This window comes from Somniosus microcephalus, chromosome 17 (assembly GCF_052327205.1).
Source record: "Somniosus microcephalus isolate GS21.2 chromosome 17, FLI_Smic_1.0, whole genome shotgun sequence".
Classification (NCBI taxonomy): Eukaryota; Metazoa; Chordata; class Chondrichthyes; order Squaliformes; family Somniosidae; genus Somniosus; species Somniosus microcephalus.
The window spans coordinates 13,650,543-13,670,733 of NC_141003.1; the positions used below are offsets into that span (position 1 = coordinate 13,650,543).

Below are 20,191 nucleotides of genomic sequence, written 5' to 3' on the forward strand. Positions count from 1 at the left end.
AGTGGTGTTAATAATGCCTCTATGAACCTACATAGGAACAGGAGGAGGCCATTCAGCCCCTCAAACCTATTCCGCCATTCAATCAGATCATGGCTGATCTGTCTATTAACTCCATTTACTCACCTTGGTTCCAAAACCCTTAATATCCTTATCTAACAAAAATCTATCAATGTCAGTTTTAACATTTTCAATTGACCCCCCCCCCCAGCCTCTACAGCTTTCTGGGGGGGAAGAGAGTTCCAGATTTCCACTGCCCTTTGTGTGAAAAAGTGCTTCCTGACATCGCCCCTGAATGGCCTGACTCTAATTTGAAAATTATGCCCCCTTGTTCTGAACTTTCCCACCAGAGGAAATAGTACCTCTGTGTCCACCCAATCAAATCTGCCAGCGCATTTCACACTCCATCTAGAGCCATTGTTTGTGTCTCACCTTGAATATCTCTTAATGTCTCTTCTTTCATCCCCTCCCCCATTTCCCAGCCCCCAAACTGCCTTTTGTTTCATTTCCTGCCTTTTCTCTCAGTCCTGACGAAGGGTTTCGACCCGAAACGTTGACTGTTTCTCTCTCCACGGATGTTGCCTGGCCTGCTGAGTTTTTCCAGCATTTTCTGTTGTTCTATCAAATCCTTTAATCATTTTAAACACCTCAATTAGATCACCCCTTAATCTTCTAAACTCTATGCAATGCCAAACCAAGGAACTCGTCACCCCAGCCTGCAGATAATAATTCTTCATCATCAAGGCATCAGCCATGTAGCACAGCGTGTGGGTGAAGTTTTAGGATCCAGTACATGAGTAATTTGAGGCATGACGTGCGGTGAGTGTAGCAGGCTCGGGAGGAACAGGTGACTGTGGACCTCTGGTTCCCAAAGCTCTCCACCATTGGGGTTCCCTCGCCTCATGTCTGGATCTGTTGTAGTTTGATTGATAGAGATTGATTACTGTGGTTAGTCAACAACTCCATTATCGTTGTATCAGGTGACTACCCGGATGATAGAAGGGGAACTAGATGGATCTTGGTCTTTCTCATCTCGCAATTCCTGTCTTCCTAAGCTAGAAGTACTGGTAACAAACAAGGTAAGGAGCAGTGTTAACAGAATTCCACAAGACTCACCGTGATCATTTGTGCAACGTAACTTTCAGGCCCTGTATATTCAGTCGGGTCCTTGACTTTGATTAAGACAATGAAGTATAAGTAGTGCCACATATTGTGTTCAACCTTGATGTGCTCCTCGAAGGACACTGTCTTGTTGTCAAACTTGTCTCGTTCAAGCCCTACAAATAAAGAAGAATCCATTAGCAGCGTTTTATTAGTACTTGCGAATCTGCCTTGGCCTTGCTGACGGTTAGTCAAGGAGATGGCGGGTTGTTTGACTGTGTTTGCTGGTTGGTGCATTAGCTTAGTGCAGGGTGTCTCAACTTTTGCCTCTATAGACCACATAGGACCTCTATAGGGCCTCAGGGGCTTACACCTATGTTCCCATGATCTGCATATACTGTATTTCAATTGGCGACGCTGGGCCCCACACCGCCTTATGGCCACAGCTTGGATGCTCTGTTTGTGACACCCTTCTGGGACCTGGGTTTGAATATAGTCCAAGTCTCCGAACTCTCCTGGAAGTCCTACAGGAAATGAGCTTGAGGAGTCTTCATCAAGCTCCTACTGGGAGTGGGTGAGCTGAACAAGTTGGTAGGCAACTTTAATCAGAAAGGTCACAAGTATGGGCAATGTGGTAAATGGAAAATTCACATCGCAACAGGAGGGGGCACTCATCTGAGGGAGTGGCTAAGGCACAATCAGGAGAAAATGAAATCCAAAAGTCAGAACCCCTAAAAATAACAAATCACGCACACTGTTACTGCTATACAGTACTGCTATACAGTAAAACAAAACCAAATACTGTACTGTGGCAAAGCGACACATGTAAAGATTCTAAATATCCAGAATCTTTACAAAATATAGTTACATTGATATGTGAGGAGAATAAATAAATCTGGATTGGTACAACTTTAACAGTAGAACAGTAGCTTAACAGAGTATCAGCTGTGGCTAAGTTGGTAGCACACTTGTCTCTGAGTCAGAAGGTTGTAGGTTCAAGCCCCACTCCAGAGACTTTGAGCACAAAAATCTAGGCTGACACTCCAGTGCAGTGCTGAGGGAGTGCTGCACTGTTGGAGGTGCCGTCTTTTGGATGAGATGTTAGACTGAGGCCCCGTTTGCTCTCTCAGGTGGACATAAAAGATCCAATGGCACTATTTTGAAGAAGACATAACAAAAACTGTTTATCTGGTCATTATCAGATTGTTGTTTGTGGGAGCTTGCTGTGTGCAGATTGGCTGCATTACAACAGTGACTCCAAAAAGTACTTCATTGGCTGTAAAGTGCTTTGAGACATCCGGTGGTCATGAAAGGCGCTGTAAGTCTTTCTTTCTTTCTAGAAGCAACAGCTAATGGGTTGTTTCAACTGAAGCAGAAGAACAGGTTCCCTTCCCTCTTTCCATTCCCCCAATGTCACTCACTACTTCCTAGCCAAAAGCCGACACATTCCCCACATCCCAGCCCTCTGTAACACTGCTCTGTAACTTAGCACTAGAAAGTGAGGAGGAGGGAAAGGGTAGATGGGCTTTCTCTTCAATACCAGGAGATGGCAGGAAAACTGATAGGTTAGGGAGTGGGCCGATAGGTGGCAGATGCAGTTCAGTGCATATAGATGTAAATCAGTATATTTTGGGGGGAAAAACAGCTATGAAAGGGGTACAGCCTAAACAGTCAGGCTCATAACAGCATGGAGGCATAGACAAATCTAGGAGTGCAGACAGAAAGAAAGTCTTACATTTATACAGCCCCTTAGGATGTCACCATATGCTTTACAGCCAACAAGGTACTTTTGAAGTGTAGTCACTGTTGTAATTTAGGAAGCACTGCAGCAAAGTCCCACAAACAGCAATTAAATAAATAACCAGATAATCTGTTTTTAGTGATGTTGGTTGAGATATAAATGTTGGCCAGGACACCGGGGATAACTCCCCTGCTCTTCTTTGAATAGTGCTGTAGGATCTTTTTTTTTTACATCCCCACATCCATAAGACAGCACCTCTGACTCCCTCAGCACTGCACTGAAGCACCAGCTCAAGTCTCATGAAGTGAGGCTTGAACCCCCAACCTTCTGACTCCGAGCCAAGAGCGCTGCACTGAGCTAAAGCTGACACATTACACAACTCTTTAAAGGTTGGGAGTGCGGGTATAAAAGACCATCAAAAAGGCAAAGGAGATTCTGGATTCTGTACAGGAGGCACTGAATATAAAAGCAAGGAAGTTTGTACGAGACACTGGTTAGACTACAGTTTATATAGTGTGTGCAGTTCTGGGCATCCCATTACAGGATGACTATTAGAGCCAATGGCAAAGGCTCAAGTGATGATTCACTGGAATGAGGTTTTTCATCAAAACCAAAAAGGTTAAGAGGAAATCCAACAAAGGTTTTTTAAAGTGATGAAAGTTTTTGAGAGAATAAATAGAGAAAGTGTTTCCACTAGTCGGTGAGTCAGTAACAGGGGCTCAGAGAGCCTCGGAGAACAAATGGGCAGGTTAGGAGAAATGTTTTCACACCGTGGGTTACTAGAACATGCAATGCTTTGTTGCAAGTAGCTGTTGTTGCTGGGGCCATAACATCATTGAAAAGATAATTGGAAATGCAAAAGAGAGAATGTAAAAAAAAAAAATACAGGGAAAGAGCATGGGGATAGCATGGCACTGGACAACTGCATGGAGAATGATTAGTGTTCTCCCACATGCTGCCACTTCATGCCCAGTATATTTGTGCACCAACGTGCTTCCACCAAATTTGAATTCATAGTAAGTACTTGTTAACAGAATATGAAACTGGAATGAGAACTACTGATGCAATACAAAGCTCAGTTGAGGTATGAATTATCATGTCTATCCTTCCAAACACAATTGTGGAATTATGATTTAGTTCACTGGGGTGCGAATATATTTCTACACTCACGAAGGTCTAACAGAATCACTGAATCCCTGCATTTATTCTTGGTAATGGACAATGATGCAGCATTCTGTTTACCAGAGAAGTATATTTCAAAACAGGGTTTGGAATGAGCTGGTTTGACAAAGATCATGAGGTCCAGCAACCCAAGGAAGCAGTATGTGACCTGGTAAGAAACAGTGAAAAGTGTGTAATAGATGTATTACGATATTAAAAATCCTGGGCCTGTCAACTAAAACATTCTGGGCTGGATTTTAACTCAGGTGCAGGTTGGTGTCGTGTTATCCGAATTTCATGTTTCTCACACGAATCTAAATGGATGTGGGAGATTGATGCAATTTTAACTTAATTGGCCAATTGATTTCCAACGTGTGGGAAGCCTTTGCAAATGGGTTTTTCATGATTGAAAATCCCCTCCTATGACGTCATCATTGCTGCTGCATTTATGGTCCACAGCAAGCCTTGCTTCTTCTGCAGGCTGCCAAGCTTCTTGACTGTGCAGTGTGAGGGAGCTGCAGCAAAAATGACAAGCGGGAGGGCCAGATCAGCTCCTCGCTTTGACGAGGTGGCACTGCAGGCATTAGTGGATGGGGCTAGGGCCAACAGGGAGGTGCTCTTCCCTTCATCAGGGAGGAAGAGGCCTCCCACTCAGACCAAGGCAGTGTGGATGAGGAGGTCAACCCCTTGGGAGTCACCCGCAGAACCTGGATACAGTGCAGGAAAAGATTTCATGACCTTCAGCGCACTGGAAAAGTGAGAATGAATTTCCCATCACCCTCAATCTGATCCCCATTGCCTTTCCTCACCAGCACTCAGCTTTAGCAATCTCTTCCTCCACATCCCACTTGACACTGACATCCATGCACCCTTATCCATTCCCTCCCTCTCTATGCTCCCATTCACATAACTATTCCACCATGCAGCCCTCACACTCCCTATCACTCTGATGCTTTGAACACAACTGACAACACACAGGGAGGGCCCTTGGTCTTGCAACCTCACTCCATCTTTGTCTCCTTCTAAGTATCTATGCTATGCAATCTCTACACTCACTCCTTCATTCTCACTCAACCTCCACTTGTCTCCCTCATTGCAGGAAAAGAGAGCTCACAATAAAAGAGAGCGAGCCAGGACAGGAGGAGGGACAGCCTCAATAGCCCACCTGACCCCCTGGGAGGAGGCCGTCCTGGAAATTATGGGCATTGAGGATGATTCGCGCGTGGGGGATGGACAGATGGGTGCAACACAGCAAGCTGGTGACAGAAAAGTTTCCCATCTCTCTCTTTGACATTGCATGAGTCGCTGATAATGATTGTGACGCTGTAACAGATGCGCTTATGAGCATCTGCAAAAAGCTATGTGCATGTAGCCTTTGCATCACATCTCTGACTCTTTCCTTTACTCCCCCACAGGACCATCACAAGCATCCGTTCCCCCCTAGCCAGGAAGAAGAGGCTGAGCAGCCAGACTCCTCAGAGGAAGCTGCAACCTCTGAGGGCGCAGCGTCACCAGAATTCAGCGCACCCAGCACCAGCGCAGACACTCACACCTCGGTGGGACCATCGCGGGATAGAGTAGTGTTGTCACCTGGTGTATCACAGCTCACAAGTGAGCATCAACAGATTGTGGAGACAGAGACAACAGTGGAGAGTCCTAGTTGGAGGGCGCAGGACTCTGCCAGCTCGACTCAGAAGCATGTCGATCCTCTGCCTCTGGGTCCATCCATAAGATCAGAGGTGATGGAACTCCAGGTACAGATGCAGGAGTCTCTGGCAGGTTTTGTCTCTAGGGTCGCTGTGAGTGTGGAGCGAATGGAGGAGTCCATAGCGAACATGAGCAGAGCTTTGTGGAGTCATTGGCGCATGAACGCATCACCACGGAAAGGATGGCTACTGCCGTGGAAACGATTGCTACCTCCATGGTAAGGCTGGCTACCATAGAGGAGAGGATGGCTACAGTAGAGGAGAGGAGGGCTATGGCCATGGGGGAGCTTAGTCACCAGGGTATGGAAAACATGGTCATTGTTCAGAATAGAATGACATCTCTTGAGGAGCAATGGGCATCTATTGAACAGAGAAATCAGACCTTCATGGACGTCCTTCTGAGTAGGGCTGCAAGTGCAAATACGGGTTCCCATGGCCCCCCTGATGTGCAGCAAGGTGCTCTCCAGCCACTTGTAGGCGCTGAGGGGGACCTGACTCATGAGAGGGAGGTTGATGGCAGACCTCAAGGAAGTGGGGGCTCCTCTCCAAGCGCTCACATTTCCATGCCACTGCAGAGCCCTCGGTCAGAGCCCCACCGGAGTCCACACCCAAGTGAGATAGGCGCCTCAACCCCTGCACAGCCGCAGGAGCAGCAGACTGTTGACGGCCCTCACAGGCTCGCCACCCTAGAGGATGCCCGCCAAAGGTGTCGAAACAGGAGCAGCAGCAAAGTGAGCAAGGGACCTCCACATCTACTGAAGTCACAAGGGAGGCACCACGTAGGAGCACGCGTAAGAGGAAAATTCTGCACAAATAGTCACAAGGGTAGTCACTTGGGTGCAATTTTGTGTTTACTGCAAAAATGCCATCACTTCGGTAATGTACATAAAATTTCTGATGGCAAATGGTGCAGTTGTGGTGTCTGTCATTTCGCTACGTAGGAGCACGCGTAAGAGGAAGATAAAAGCACAAGTAGTCACAAGGGTAGTCACTTGGGTGGAATCACATCGTAATTGTACATAAAAATACTGATGGCAAATGTTGCAGTTGTGGTGTCTGTCATTTCGCTACGTAGGAGCACGCGTAAGAGGAAGATAAAAGCACAAGTAGTCACAAGGGTAGTCACTTGGGTGGAATCACATCGTAATTGTACATAAAAATACTGATGGCAAATGTTGCAGTTGTGGTGTCTGTCATTTCGCTATTGGGACTTCCGCATTGAGGCCTTAGGAATACTTGCAACTGTCAGTATGGTGGTCAGAGTGCTGGGAATCCTCTGGTTCTTGGCCATTGTCAATGCTCTGGTAAGAAGCTGCGAGGCAAAAGTGTTTGATTGACTAGGCTAAGCAAATCTGGCCAGGTTGAGTGTGTTCCTTGCATCCCAGGCAGCAATGTTCTCGCATAATGCTGCCGCTGGTTGATGGGACTCTGCAGGTTGTTCGTTTTCGCCCTCCTCCTCCTCATCATCATCATCTGAGGAGGGTATGCGATGAGCCACTTGGTCCTCAGGAATCTGCTAGCCACGACGCTGTGCCATGTTGTGAAGTGCACAGCAAACCACAATGATTCTGGAGACCCTGGCTGCTGAGTACTGCAGGGCTCCACCTGATCTATCCAGGCATCTGAAGCGCATCTTCAGCAAACCGATGGTTTGCTCGATTATGGCTCTGGTGGACATGTAGCTCTCCTCAACTTCGTTGGATGTTCTCCTCAACGGCGTCATTAGCCACGTCCTCAGGGGATAGCCCTTGTCTCCAAGTAGCCATCCGTTAAGTTGGTCTGGGGGACTGAATAGCGGAGGCACACTAGACTGGCGCAGTATGAAGGAGTCATGGTAACTGCCAGGGTAAATGGCACAAATATGCAATATTTCCTTCTTGTGGTCACACACCAGCTGAATGTTAAGGGAGTGGAAGCCTTTGCGGTTGACAAAAATACCTGGATTGCGATGGGGTGCCTTAAGGGCCACATGTGTGCAGCCAACGATGCCCTGCACCCTTGGAAAGCCTGCCAGGTGAGCTAATCCAACCGCTCGCGCCGTGACACTTGCTCGATCCTTGGTGAAATGGATGTGATTGTGCGCGAGGGCAAAGAGTGCATCGGTTACCTGCGTGATGCAAGTGTGTGTGGCCGCCTGGGCGACACCGCTGATGTCTGCTGCTGATCCCTGGAATGAGCCTGAGGCAAAAATGTTGAGTGCGGTGGTGACTTTGACGGCCACTGGTAATGCTTGTCCACCTGGTCCTCTGGGCAGCAGGTCTTGCTGTAGCATTGCGCAGATGTCAGTCACTACCTCTCGCGAAAGCCGGAGCCGCCTTTGGCACTGCTGCTCAGACATGTTGAGATAGGTGACCCTGCGTCTGTAGACCCTGTTTGGGGGGTATCTCCTGCGCCGATGGGCTACCAGGCGCTGGCCCCTTCTGGCCTGTGCAGCCTCAGGTGGGTGAGCAGCAGCCTGGCGCTCCTGCTGCTGTTGCTGGTGCTGCTGTTGTTCCTGGTTCTGCTGCAGCCGTGGCTGGTGCTCGAGCTCCTCTAATGCCCAGATGGGAAGGAAATAAATGGCTCCCATGCCTCTGGTATATGTCTCTGTTGAGGAAGCGCTGAGTGAAATTGGCGAGAGGGGTTTCCCAGGAGGTCACAGTGGAGATGTGTGTGAGGCTCCAAACTTCCACAGGTGTGGTTAAGCCTTCTAAAAGTTGCCCAGACCTGAGACCACTAAGTCCTGCCACCTGCAAATGATGGCTGATCAAATCTCCTCTTTAATGGTTGACCTGCAGTTGATAGTCAGCAATCCAATAGTACTCCCGCCAGGTTTCACATTCGTGTTTCCCACCAGGCGTGTTTCACGTGGGAAAAGGGTTAAATTCGCAAGGGCCTTTTAAGAACATAAGAACATAAGAAATAGGAGCAGGAGTAGGCCAATCGGCCCCTCGAGCCTGCTCCACCATTCAATAAGATCATGGCTGATCTGATCCTAACCTCAAATCTTCTATCACTCTGCATCCACCCGAACCCATGTGATCTCCCGGGAGAGGCGAAAAACCAGATAAAGACCCAATGGCCAATTTGGGAGAAAAAAATCTGGGAAATTCCTCTCCGACCCATCTAGGCGATCGAAATTCTTCCAGGAGATCACTCTGTCCCTATATTTTCTACAGTACTTACCTTCCGTAAAGGCGATCTCCACCCCAGCCAGGAACAGGAATAAAACCATCTCCTGAAATCTAACACAGAATTAGAACACAGTAGGAGCAGAACCAGGCTACACGGCCCCTGGGCCCACTCCACTACCCACAGGGCCATGACCATTCCGAACCTAGACGCATGTCCAATTTCCTGCCCGCTCCCCATAACCCTTAATTCCCTTTACTTCTAGGAAACTATCTATTTCTGTTTTAAATTTATTTAATGATGTAGCTTCCACAGCTTTCTGGGGCAGCAAATTCCACAAGCCTACCACCCTCTGAGTGAAGAAGTTTCTCCTCATCTCAGTTTTGAAAGAGCAGCCCCTTATTTTAAGATTATGCCCCCTAGTTCTAGTTTCACCCATCATTAGGAACATCCTCACCGCATCCACCCGATCAAGCCCCTTCACAATCTTATATGTTTCAATAAGATCGCCTCTCATTCTTCTGAACTCCAATGAGTAGAGTCCCAATCTACTCAACCTCTCCTCATATGACCATCCCCTCATCCCCGGGATTAACCGAGTGAACCTTCTTTGTACTGACTCGAGAGCAAGTATGTCTTTTCTTAAGTATGGACACCAAAACTGTATGCAGTATTCCAGGTGCGGTCTTTAAAATAGGATTATAGAGGCCATTTAGTGGTTATTAAGGGCCTTAAAGACCAGTCCCGCCTGTTGGATGCGGGACGGAGTCGGGACCATCAGACACGCCTGAGTTAAGATTGCTCGGAGTCGGGAACCAGGCGGGGCGGGGGTCCCGCCCGCCCGCCAGTTTTTGCGATTTTAACCCCCCGCACGCCTCCAAGCCCGCCTCCACGGCTCAATGAAAATCTTTATGGGGTACGGTACGGCGATGTTACTGGACTAGTAATCCAAAAACCTAGACTAATAATTCAAGAACGTGAGTTCAAATCCCACCATGGCTGTTTGAGAATTTGAATTCAGTTTTAAAAATCTGAAAATTAAAAAATTTGGTGTTGGTAAAATGTCCTTAGAGTCATAGTCATACAGCACAGAAAGAGACCCTTCGGCCCATCATGTCCACGCCGGCCATCAAGCCCTGTCTATTCTAATCCCATTTTCCAGCACTTGGTCCGTAGCCTTGTATGCTATGGCGTTTCACGTGCTCATCTAAATGCTTCTTGAATGTTGTGAGGGTTCCTGCCTCTACCACCCTTTCAGGCAGTGAGTTCCACATTCCAACCACCCTCTGGGTGAAAAAGTTTTTCCTCAATTCCCCTCTAAACCTCCCGCCCCTTACCTTGAAACGATGCCCCCTGGTTATTGACCCCTCTACTAAGGGGAAAAGTTCCTTTCTATCTACCCTATCTATGCCCCTCATAATTTTGTACACCTCAATCAGGTCCCCCCTCAGCCTTCTCTGCTCCAAGGAAAACAACCCCAGCCTGTCCAGTCTCTCTTCATAGCTGAAGCGCTCCAGCCCAGGTAACATCCTGGTGAATGTCCTCTGCACCCTCTCCAATGCAATCACATCCCTCCTATAGTGTGGCGACCAGAACTGCACACAGTTTTCCAGCTGTGGCCTAACTAGCGTTTTGTACAGCTCCATCATAACCTCCCTGCTCTTATATTCTATGCCTTGGCTAATGAAGGCAAGTATCCCATATGCCTTTTTAACCACCTTATCTACCTGTCCTGCTGCCTTCAGGGATCTATGTACATGCACACTAAGGTCCCTCTGATCCTCTGTCCTTCCTAGGATCCTACCATTCATTGTGTATTCCCTTGCCTTGTTAGTCCTCCCAAAATGCATCACCTCACACTTTTCAGGGTTAAATTCCATTTGCCACTGTTCTGCCCATCTAACCATCCCATCTATATCGTCCTGTAGCCTGAGGCTTCCCTCCTTGCTATTTACCACTCCACCAATTTTCATGTCATCTGCGAACTTACTGATCATACCTCCTACATTCATATCTAAATCATTAATGTACACTACAAACAGCAAAGGACCCAGCACCGATCCCTGCGGTACACCACTGGACACAGGCTTCCAGTCACAAAAACAACCTTCGACCATCGCCCTCTGCCTCCTGCCACTAAGCCAATTTTGGATCCAATGTGCCAAATTGTCCTGGATCCCATGGGCTCTTACCTTCTTGACCAGTCTCCCATGTGGGACTTTTTCAAATGCTTTACTGAAGTCCATGTAGACTACATCAACTGCACTACCCTCATCCACACACCTAGACCCCCTCAAAAAATTCAATCAAATTGGTCAGACATGATCTCCCCCTGACAAAGCCATGCTGACTATCCCTGATTAATCCCTGCCTCTCCAAGTGGAGACTAATTCTGTCCCTCAGAATGTTTTCCAATAATTTCCCTACCACTGATGTTAGGCTCACTGGCCTGTAATTCCCTGGTTTATCCCTACTACCCTTCTTGAACAATGGTACTACGTTAGCTGTTCTCCAGTCCTCTGGCACCTCCCCTGTGGCCAGAGAGGTTCTGAAAATTTGTGTCAGAGCCCCTGCAATCTCCTCCCTTGCCTCACACAGCAGCCTGGGCTACATCTCATCTGGGCCTGGGGATTTATCCACTTTTAAGCCCGCTAAAACCGCTAGTACCTCCTCCCTCTCAATACTAATTTGTTCAAGTATATCACAATCCCCCTGCCTGATTTCTATGCCTACATCACCCTTCCCCATCCTCCTTTAGGGACGGAAACCTGCCGTCCTTACCCGGTCTGGTCCAATGTTCCCTTTCATTTTATTTTTGGGTGCGCGGACCCTTTAAGGGACTGTGCGGCCCATTCAAAATACCGCACATGCCCGCGGTTTTTCCCCTTTAAAAGCCGGTAAGCCGGCTGCGCGGGAGCTCCAGAGCGCTGCGCGGCTTAAAGGGAGCATTGGTCTGGCCTATATGTGACTCCAGTCCACAGCAATGCGGTTGACTTTTAACTTGCCCTCTGAAGTGGCCGAGCAAACCACTCAGTTAGGGCAACTTGGATTGGGCAATAAATGCCAGCTCTGCCCAGAGCGTGAGAATGAAGCAAACCGTCCAGATTTACATCACGCTGTAATTACAGCTTCTTGCCAGTGAAGGTGCTGCAGCTGCTGGTGGGAGGGTGTAATTACAGTGTGACAAGTTTACGTGGACACTTTCCAATATAAATGTGAACATAGGAATCTATATTCGAAGAAGAAAATGTATGACTTTAAAATGGGGGCAGAATTATGTCTGTGAGCCTAATTATCTCACACCCTTTAACCCCACTTCCCTGAAGATAACACTGAGTAAAATCTTCTGCACTCTCCAATCTGCAGACTAACCTAACTGGGGTTTGTGTTAATATTTCAGCTAACTTCCATCCTAAGGCTGTGTGGAGGTACGTAAACGACAAAGAGGTGAAGGGAAAAGAGAAAAGGAAAAAGAGTCAAAGTTCAAAACATATATGACCATACTTGTCTCAAATTAATTCAGGAAAATGTTGTGACCATGCTGTAATGAGCTAGAGGGACTGGGGTGCTTTTTTTAAAATTCATTCGTGGGATGTGGACATCACTATCAAGGCCAGCATTTATTGCCCATCCCTAATTGCCCTCGAGAAGGTGGTGGTGAGCCGCCTTCTTGAACCGCTGCAGTCCGTATGGTGAAGGTACTCCCACAGTGCTGTTAGGGAGGGAGCTCCAGGATTTTGACCCAGCGACGATGAAGGATCGGTGATATATTTCCAAGTCAGGATGGTGTGTGACTTGGAGGGGAACTTGGAGGTGGTGGTGTTCCCATGCGCCTGCTGCCCTTGTCCTTCTAGGTGGAAGAGGTCACGGGTTTGAGATGTCATTGTGCGACCATTCCTACCCTTGGGGACCTTGGCTATATTATGTAAACCCAGTATGTTCTGGATGGAGAGAGGGAGAAGTGCTGTTGCTGACTTGCATCATTGCTACTGATTAGTTCGGAAATACCCCTGTTCTATACACAACCATTTGGAGCTTTTCCTAAAGGAAGCGGTTACCTGGTGCTTCATGCCATCCATTGGTTGTATAAATTTGTCTCAGACGGTGATGTAAAACGGGCAATAGCGAATAGCCAGCCCCTTTTACACTCCGCCCAATATTCGTTTCCAGAAGACGATGGGAAGGAGTATCGGGCGGGGAGTAAAGTGGGCTGCTGATTCGCTAGTGCCCGTTTTGCGATACTGCCAAAGACAAATTTAAAGCCAATATGTGCCGATATACCTTTTTGCCCTGCGAGAAAGTGCAACTTGTTATTTCAAACTGGACTCAAGTTCCTGGAAAGGGGAGTTAACATTTCAGAAGATCTTTCAAATTCTACTGCTCAACTTGCTGGATTCCTAGTGTCAAGCCTGAATTCCAACTGAATCACCCCACACAGGAGCCGACAGGTCCAGCTGACATCAAGTACAAGGTCGTTCAGTTAAATGCTTCTTTGCTGCCTACAATGAAGCAGTTCAATGGTCTCATTTCATCCTTAGCGCGCTGAATAAACAGGAACTTGTATGTTTAGCATTACCAGTGCTGTGAACAGTGCTTTAAAGTTTAATATATAGTGGGTGGATATTTATGATGTGAGATCACTTGGTGCCAATCTAAAACCAAGAACCAAAAAGGCTTTCTGCACAGTCTCTCGTTCAAAACTGCCAGTAGCGGAGAAGCCTTCAGCATATACAATGGCACTGATGAATGTGTGATAGTCTTAATTAGACTTTGTATGCATTTCAATACAGCTATTTTACTGCACATGCTCAACACTGAATGATTGCTTAATTAAATTGGTTCCTTATTATGCGGAAGTGGTACTTCATCCTTTAAAAGATCAGAATAAATGAATCCTACAAAACCCTAGAGAAGAAGATTAAAGAAAACTAACAGAATGATCAGCTGAAACGTAATCATTTCATTTCTGTATCACAATTTGGAGAATGAACACAGAGATTACAAAATTGCTTGATAGACTTTCTCTTCATGAGAAATCACACGACGGAAATGGAGATAAAATTCAGGACAGTGTGCAATTCCTGTCATTGCACAAACATGGATGGTAGTGCTCAGGAACTACAGGACATTGTGAAGCAGTGGTACACTGGTCTTTGGTGCAATATTCATAGGAACAGAGGAACAGGGGTGGGCCATTCAACCCCTCGAGCCTGTTCTGCCATTCAATTAGGTCAGGGCTGATCTGTATCTTAACTCCACCTACCCGTCATGGTTCTGTACCCCTTAATATCCTTGCCTAACAAAAATCTACCAATCTCAGTTTTGAAATTTTCAATTGACCCCCAGCCTCAACAGCTTTTGGGGGGGGGGGGAGAGTTCCAGATTCCCACTACCCTTTGTGTGAAGAAGTGCTTCCTGACATCACTCCTGAACGGCCTAGCTCTAAATTTAAGACTATGCCCCCTTTGTTCTGGATTCCCCCACCAGAGGAAATAGTTTCTCTCTATTTACCCTATCAACTCCTTTGATCATTTTAAGCACTTGAATTAGATCACCCCTTAATCTTCTATACTCGAGGGAATACAAGCCCAGTCTATGCAAGCTGTCCTCATAGCTTAACCCCTTTAGCCCAGGTATCATTCTGGTGAATTTGAGCTGCACCCTCTCCAAGGCCAATAGATCTTCCCTGAGCTGCGGTGCCCAGTACTGAACACCGTATTCCCAATGGGGTCTGACCAGAGCTCTGTACAGCTGTAACATAACTTCCACCCTGTGGTATTCCGGCCCCTTGAGATAAAGGCCAACATTCCATTAGCCTTTTAAGTTATTTTTTGTATCCCTCCACTAGCTTTTAGTAATGGAGTACATCCCCATTGCCCCTACTCTCTGTCTCCTACCTCCTATCAATTCCTACCCATGTCAATAGGTTGCCTCTAATTCCATGCGCTCTCGGTTTTGTTAACAGCCTCTTATGTGGAACCTTATTGAATGCCTACTTATAGATCTCCCATGGTGTTAACTCATGGCGATTCAGAAGTGTGTGATGTGGAAGTGTGACACTTACAGGAAGTGTGTGTGATACTTTAAGGAAGGGCGTGTGACACAGGAAGCACTCGTGACACTTACAGAAAGCATGTGTGACACAGAAAGCACATGTGACACTTACAGGAAGCAGTGTGACATAGAAAGCACGTGACACTTACAGGAAGCACATGTGACACAGGAAGCACATATGACACAGAAAGCGCGTGTGGCAACAGAAAATACATGTGACACAGAAAGCACGTGTGACACAGAAAGCACGTGTGACACAGAAAGCACGTGACACAGAAAGCACGTGTGACACAGAAAGCGCGTGTGACACAGAAAGCGCGTGTGACACAGAAAGCGCGTGTGACACAGAAAGCGCGTGTGACACAGAAAGCGCGTGTGACACAGGAAGCGCGTGTGACACTTACAGGAAGCACATGTGACACTTACAGGAAGCACATGTGACACAGGAAGAACATGTGACACTTTCAGGAACTGTGTGTGAAACAGAAAGCACATGTGACACTTACAGGAAGCACGTGTGACACTTACAGGAAGCACATGTGACACAGAAAGCACATGTGACACTTACAGGAAGCACATGTGACACAGGAAGCACGTGACACCGAAAGTACGTGACACAGAAAGTACATGTGACACAGGAAGAACATGTGACACTTTCAGGAACTATGCGTGACACAGAAAGCACATGTGACACTTACAGGAAGCACGTGTGATACTTACAGGAAGCACATGTGACACTTACAGGAAGCACATGTGACACAGGAAGCACATGTGACACTGAAAGCACGCGTGACACAGAAAGCACGCGTGACACAGAAAGCACGTGTGACACAGAAAGCACGTGTGACACAGAAAGCACGTGTGACACAGAAAGCACGTGTGACACAGAAAGCACGTGTGACACAGAAAGCACGTGTGACACTTACAGGAAGCACATGTTTGGATATTGTACATGCAGCTGGTTCGATGTGAATGGGGGACAAATAAAATAAGAAACGAAGTGGGACTTGAACCCACAACCTGCCGGCTCAGAAGCAAGAGTGCTACCAACTGAGTCACAGCTGACAAATGTAGCAGAAAGTGGGCAGGAATCTCTCGGACACTGTCCGGAAACTCTGAAAAAAATCATAGGTGCACAAAAAAATATCGGAGCTGGGGAAAAAAAAAATGTTTGAGTGACAGTCGAGAATCATCAAATCAAAGAGTCTGGTCCCACAAACAGCAATGTGATAAATGACCAGATAATCTGTTTTAGTGGTGTTGGTTGAGGGGTAACTATTGGACAGGACACCGGGGAGAACTCCCCTGCTCTTCTTCAAAATAGTGCCATACTGTTTAATGTCTCATCCGAAAGACGGCACCTCTGGCAATGCAGCACTCCTCTGGAGCGTCTACCTAGATGTGTGCTCAAGTCTCTGGATTGGGGCTTGAACCCATGACCTTCTGACTTGGAGGCGAGAGGGCTACCACAGAGCCACGGTTGACACCAGTAATATTAAACCAACTAAAGCAATAGGAACTAGAGTGCAATTCAACTGCACTATTCTGAGCCACGTTTTAACACCAACTTACCACAGATAAAACAAGTCGTCTTGAGGATCTCCTCTTTCTTCTGTTTTTCACTTCTCAAGTCAGCAAACGTGTCGATGATAACACCAAAGATCAAGTTCAGAACGATGATGATGACGATGAAGAAAAACAAGAGATCGTAGATGACACGTGCAACAAACAACGGCTCCTGAAATGAGAAGATTTGTTTTCATCAGCCAGTTTTAGTTAGCATCGCAGGTCGGCTAAACTCTTAACAGCTAACAAGGCGTAGGTAAGTAGCTTCCTTTATGCTATGGATTCGCACAGCGATCTACACCCGGATGAAGGAGCTATCGAAATCATGCTTTTACTTCTGGAGGGGGAAGGAGGGGCGGTTTATCGAGATTGTAACATTTTTGCGAAATACGGAAAGGACAAAAGTAGCAAAGCTAGGTAAGTTTCTTGTCCCCTGTAAAGTAAAACTGTCCACCAAAATAACACGCACCAACAAAGGTGGGTTTTGGTAGCCTAGTGGTTACGGTACTGGTGCGAGCAACAGAGGTCCAACCCCACCATGGCAAGTTAGGAAATTTGAATTCAATAAGTATGATCATTTGTGGGCTGGCATCAGAAAAAAAGATCCATGAAAGCTGTCAGCTGGTCGTAAAAACCCAATTGTTTCTTTCACTCATGTTCTTCAGACAATGGAATCTGCCACCCCTACGTGGTCTGGCCTACATGCGACTCCGGTCTCACACTGGTGGTTGACTCTTAAAGCCCTCTGTAGTGGCCCAGTGAGCCACTCAATTGTAAAATAATCATGTTGGGTGGGAACTATTTAAGAATGGGCCATAACTGTGGCCTTGCCAACATCGCGCACATCGCAACAAAAAAAGAACTGATACACTGGCCTGCTTCAGTACAGATTGGTCAAATGTGGAGTTTTTTCACAGTCCCTATTGCTTTGCCACTAATTCAATGTTAAATATTTTGGTTAAATGCTCACTGGGTTTAAAGCACATCCCAGTGAAGTGCAGTGATTTTCACTGTTCCTGGTGGGTCATTCACCTAAGTGCACAGGTTGTTACCTCAGCCCCATTGTCCCAGGCAGAAAATAACATGTCGCTTCTTTTAACTCAAAACAATCCGAATGAACTGCTGTGGATATACCTACCCAAGGGATTGACAAACTCGAGTGTCAGCATGTGGTAAGAACTATCTATCGTGATACTTCTGGACAATTGTTGGAAAATTGAAGGCTGCCATTGCTACAGTGCTAGACCATGTTAAACGTAAGAGTTGATAGATCGACGATCAAGGTGAAACATAAGAACATAAGAAATAGAAACAGGAGTCGGCCAATCGGCCCCTCGAGCCTGCTCCGCCATTCAATGAGATCATGGCTGATCCAATCTTGGCCTCAACTCCACTTTCCCGCTCTCTCCCCATACCCCTTGACTCCCCTGTAGTTCAAATGTCTGTAAATCTCCGCCTTGAATATATTCAATGACTCCGCCTCCACAGCTCTCTGGGGTAGAGAATTACAAAGATTCACGACCCTCTGAGAGAAGAAATTCCTCCTCATCTCCGTCTTAAATGGGCGACCCCTTATCCTGAAACTATGCCCCCTAGTTCTAGATTCCCCCCACGAGGGGAAACATCCTCTCAGCATCTACCCTGTCAATCCCCCTCAGAATCTGATATGTTTCAATAAGATACCCTCTCATTCTTCTAAACTCCAATGAGTATAGGCCCAACCTGCTCAACCTTTCGTCATATGTCAACCCCTTCATCCCAGGAATCAACCTCGTGAACCTTCTCTGAACTGCCTCCAATGCAAGTATATCCTTCCTTAAATATGGAGACCAAAACTGTACGCAGTACTCCAGGTGCGGTCTCACCAGCGCCCTGTAAAGTTGCATCAAAACTTCCCTACTTTTATACTCTACCCCCTTGCAATAAAGGCCAACATTCCATTAGCCTTCCTAATTACTTGCTGTACCTGCAGGCTAACTTTTTGTGTTTCATGTACTAGGACCCCCGGGTCCCTCTGTACCACAGCATTTTGTAGTCTTGCTCCATTTAAATAATAATTTACTTTTTCATTCTTCCTTCCAAAATGGATAACCTCACATTTTCCCACATTATACACCATCTGCCAAATTTTTCTCCACTCACTGAACCTATCTATATCCCTTTGCAGACTCTTGTCCTCCTCACAACTTGCTAACCCACCTATCTTTGTATCAGCAGCAAATTTGGCTACAGTACACTCGGTCCCTTCATCCAAGTCATTAATAGAGATGGTAAATAGTTGAGGCCCCAGCACTGATCCCTGTGGCACCCCATTAGTTACTAATTGCCAACCGGAAAATGACCCATTTATCCCGACTCTCTGTTTTCTGTTAGTTAGCCAATCCCCTATCCATGTTAATATATTACCCCCAACCCCGTGCGTTCTTATCTTGTGCAGTAACCTTTTATGTGGCACCTTATCGAATGCCTTCTGGAAATCCAAATACACTACATCTACTGGTTCCCCTTTATCCACCCTGCTCGTTACATCCTCAAAGTACTCTGGCAAATTTGTCAAACACGATTTCACTTTCATAAAACTGCTTCTTTAAGCTTCAACTGCTCAATATATTCTTCAAGCTCTACGAGTTTAACATCTACTTTCTTGGGTGTGCCTTTTCCTTCACTTCATATTAAAGAGCCAAACCGGTTTGACCAAGGTTCCACATGATTAACACTGCTCTCTCTTCTCTCATCTGCTGTTTCAACAGAGTGTTTCCATGAGGAGATAGAGAGAAAGTGCCTTCTCAGAGGGAACTGAGGGCTGTCCTCAACGAACATAACTGAGGTACTTTACCTTGGACACGCGTCAGAAAGTCAACTCCAAGGTGTCTTGCCTGGTTATTTTTTTTCATTAAAGAAAATATGAAAGGAATCTGACTACCAGCTCCTGCTGCTCGGTGAGAAATCTCTCTCATGTGCTGCAGATCTCACTCCATTGCCTCTCTAGCCTGGCTGGCCCCATTTCATTTGCTAAAATGATAGTTCTACGGTGTTTTGCTTGGCCCTTATTATAATAAGAAATTAAGGAAAATTCTCTGATATTTCCCTTCTTTGTTTCCCAACTATACCCAACACGCAGCGCACTCGCGCACCACACATGCTAACCACCCCACCCACATGCTCACACATACGTGTGTGCACCACACACGCTGCAAGACACACATGCCCCACACGCACGCGCCCCTCCTGCACCAACCACATGCTCACACACATGTGCAAGGCACACATGCACCACACACACATGCACCATACACACCACACATACGTGTCCCACGTGCACCCCACACACGCACCACACACACACACACACACACACACACACACACACACACACACACACACGCTCACACACCACGCACCCCACACACACCATACACATGCTCACATACCACACACATGCACGCACCACAAGCATGCACTCACCAAACACATGCAATAACATTGTATGGGACATTTGTAAGTGTGCAAAGATACTTACATTCTTTGAAGGTTTTCTTAACACGTCACCCACTCCACCTCCATTCCTCAATCCCTGATTTAATACTGTAACAATGCACATTAGTAGAGTGTCACAGGTTTGTTCAGGCCGTGTGTCCTCTTGGTCTTCTGCTGCAAAACAAAAGGAACATTTCTTTACTTGTAGTCACTGTTTATATATTTACCATGTGAAATCTTGCAAACATTTATCTTGGGTGCTAACTACCAGGCAGGA

The 20,191-nt window shown here is 46.6% G+C and overlaps 1 protein-coding gene across 1 annotated transcript in view; it reads right to left on the reverse strand.

Moving 5' to 3' along the window:
• The window catches only part of itpr2 (inositol 1,4,5-trisphosphate receptor, type 2), a 290,627-nt gene that overhangs the window by 11,721 nt on the left and 258,715 nt on the right, over window positions 1-20,191 (reverse strand). Inside the window, exons 53-55 of the mRNA XM_086009952.1 lie at window positions 19,958-20,088; window positions 16,444-16,609; window positions 1,114-1,274 (exon numbers count right to left, since the gene is read on the reverse strand). Coding sequence (XP_085866078.1) covers window positions 1,114-1,274; window positions 16,444-16,609; window positions 19,958-20,088 — 458 coding nt within the window. The remainder of the gene's footprint in view (window positions 1-1,113; window positions 1,275-16,443; window positions 16,610-19,957; window positions 20,089-20,191) is intronic.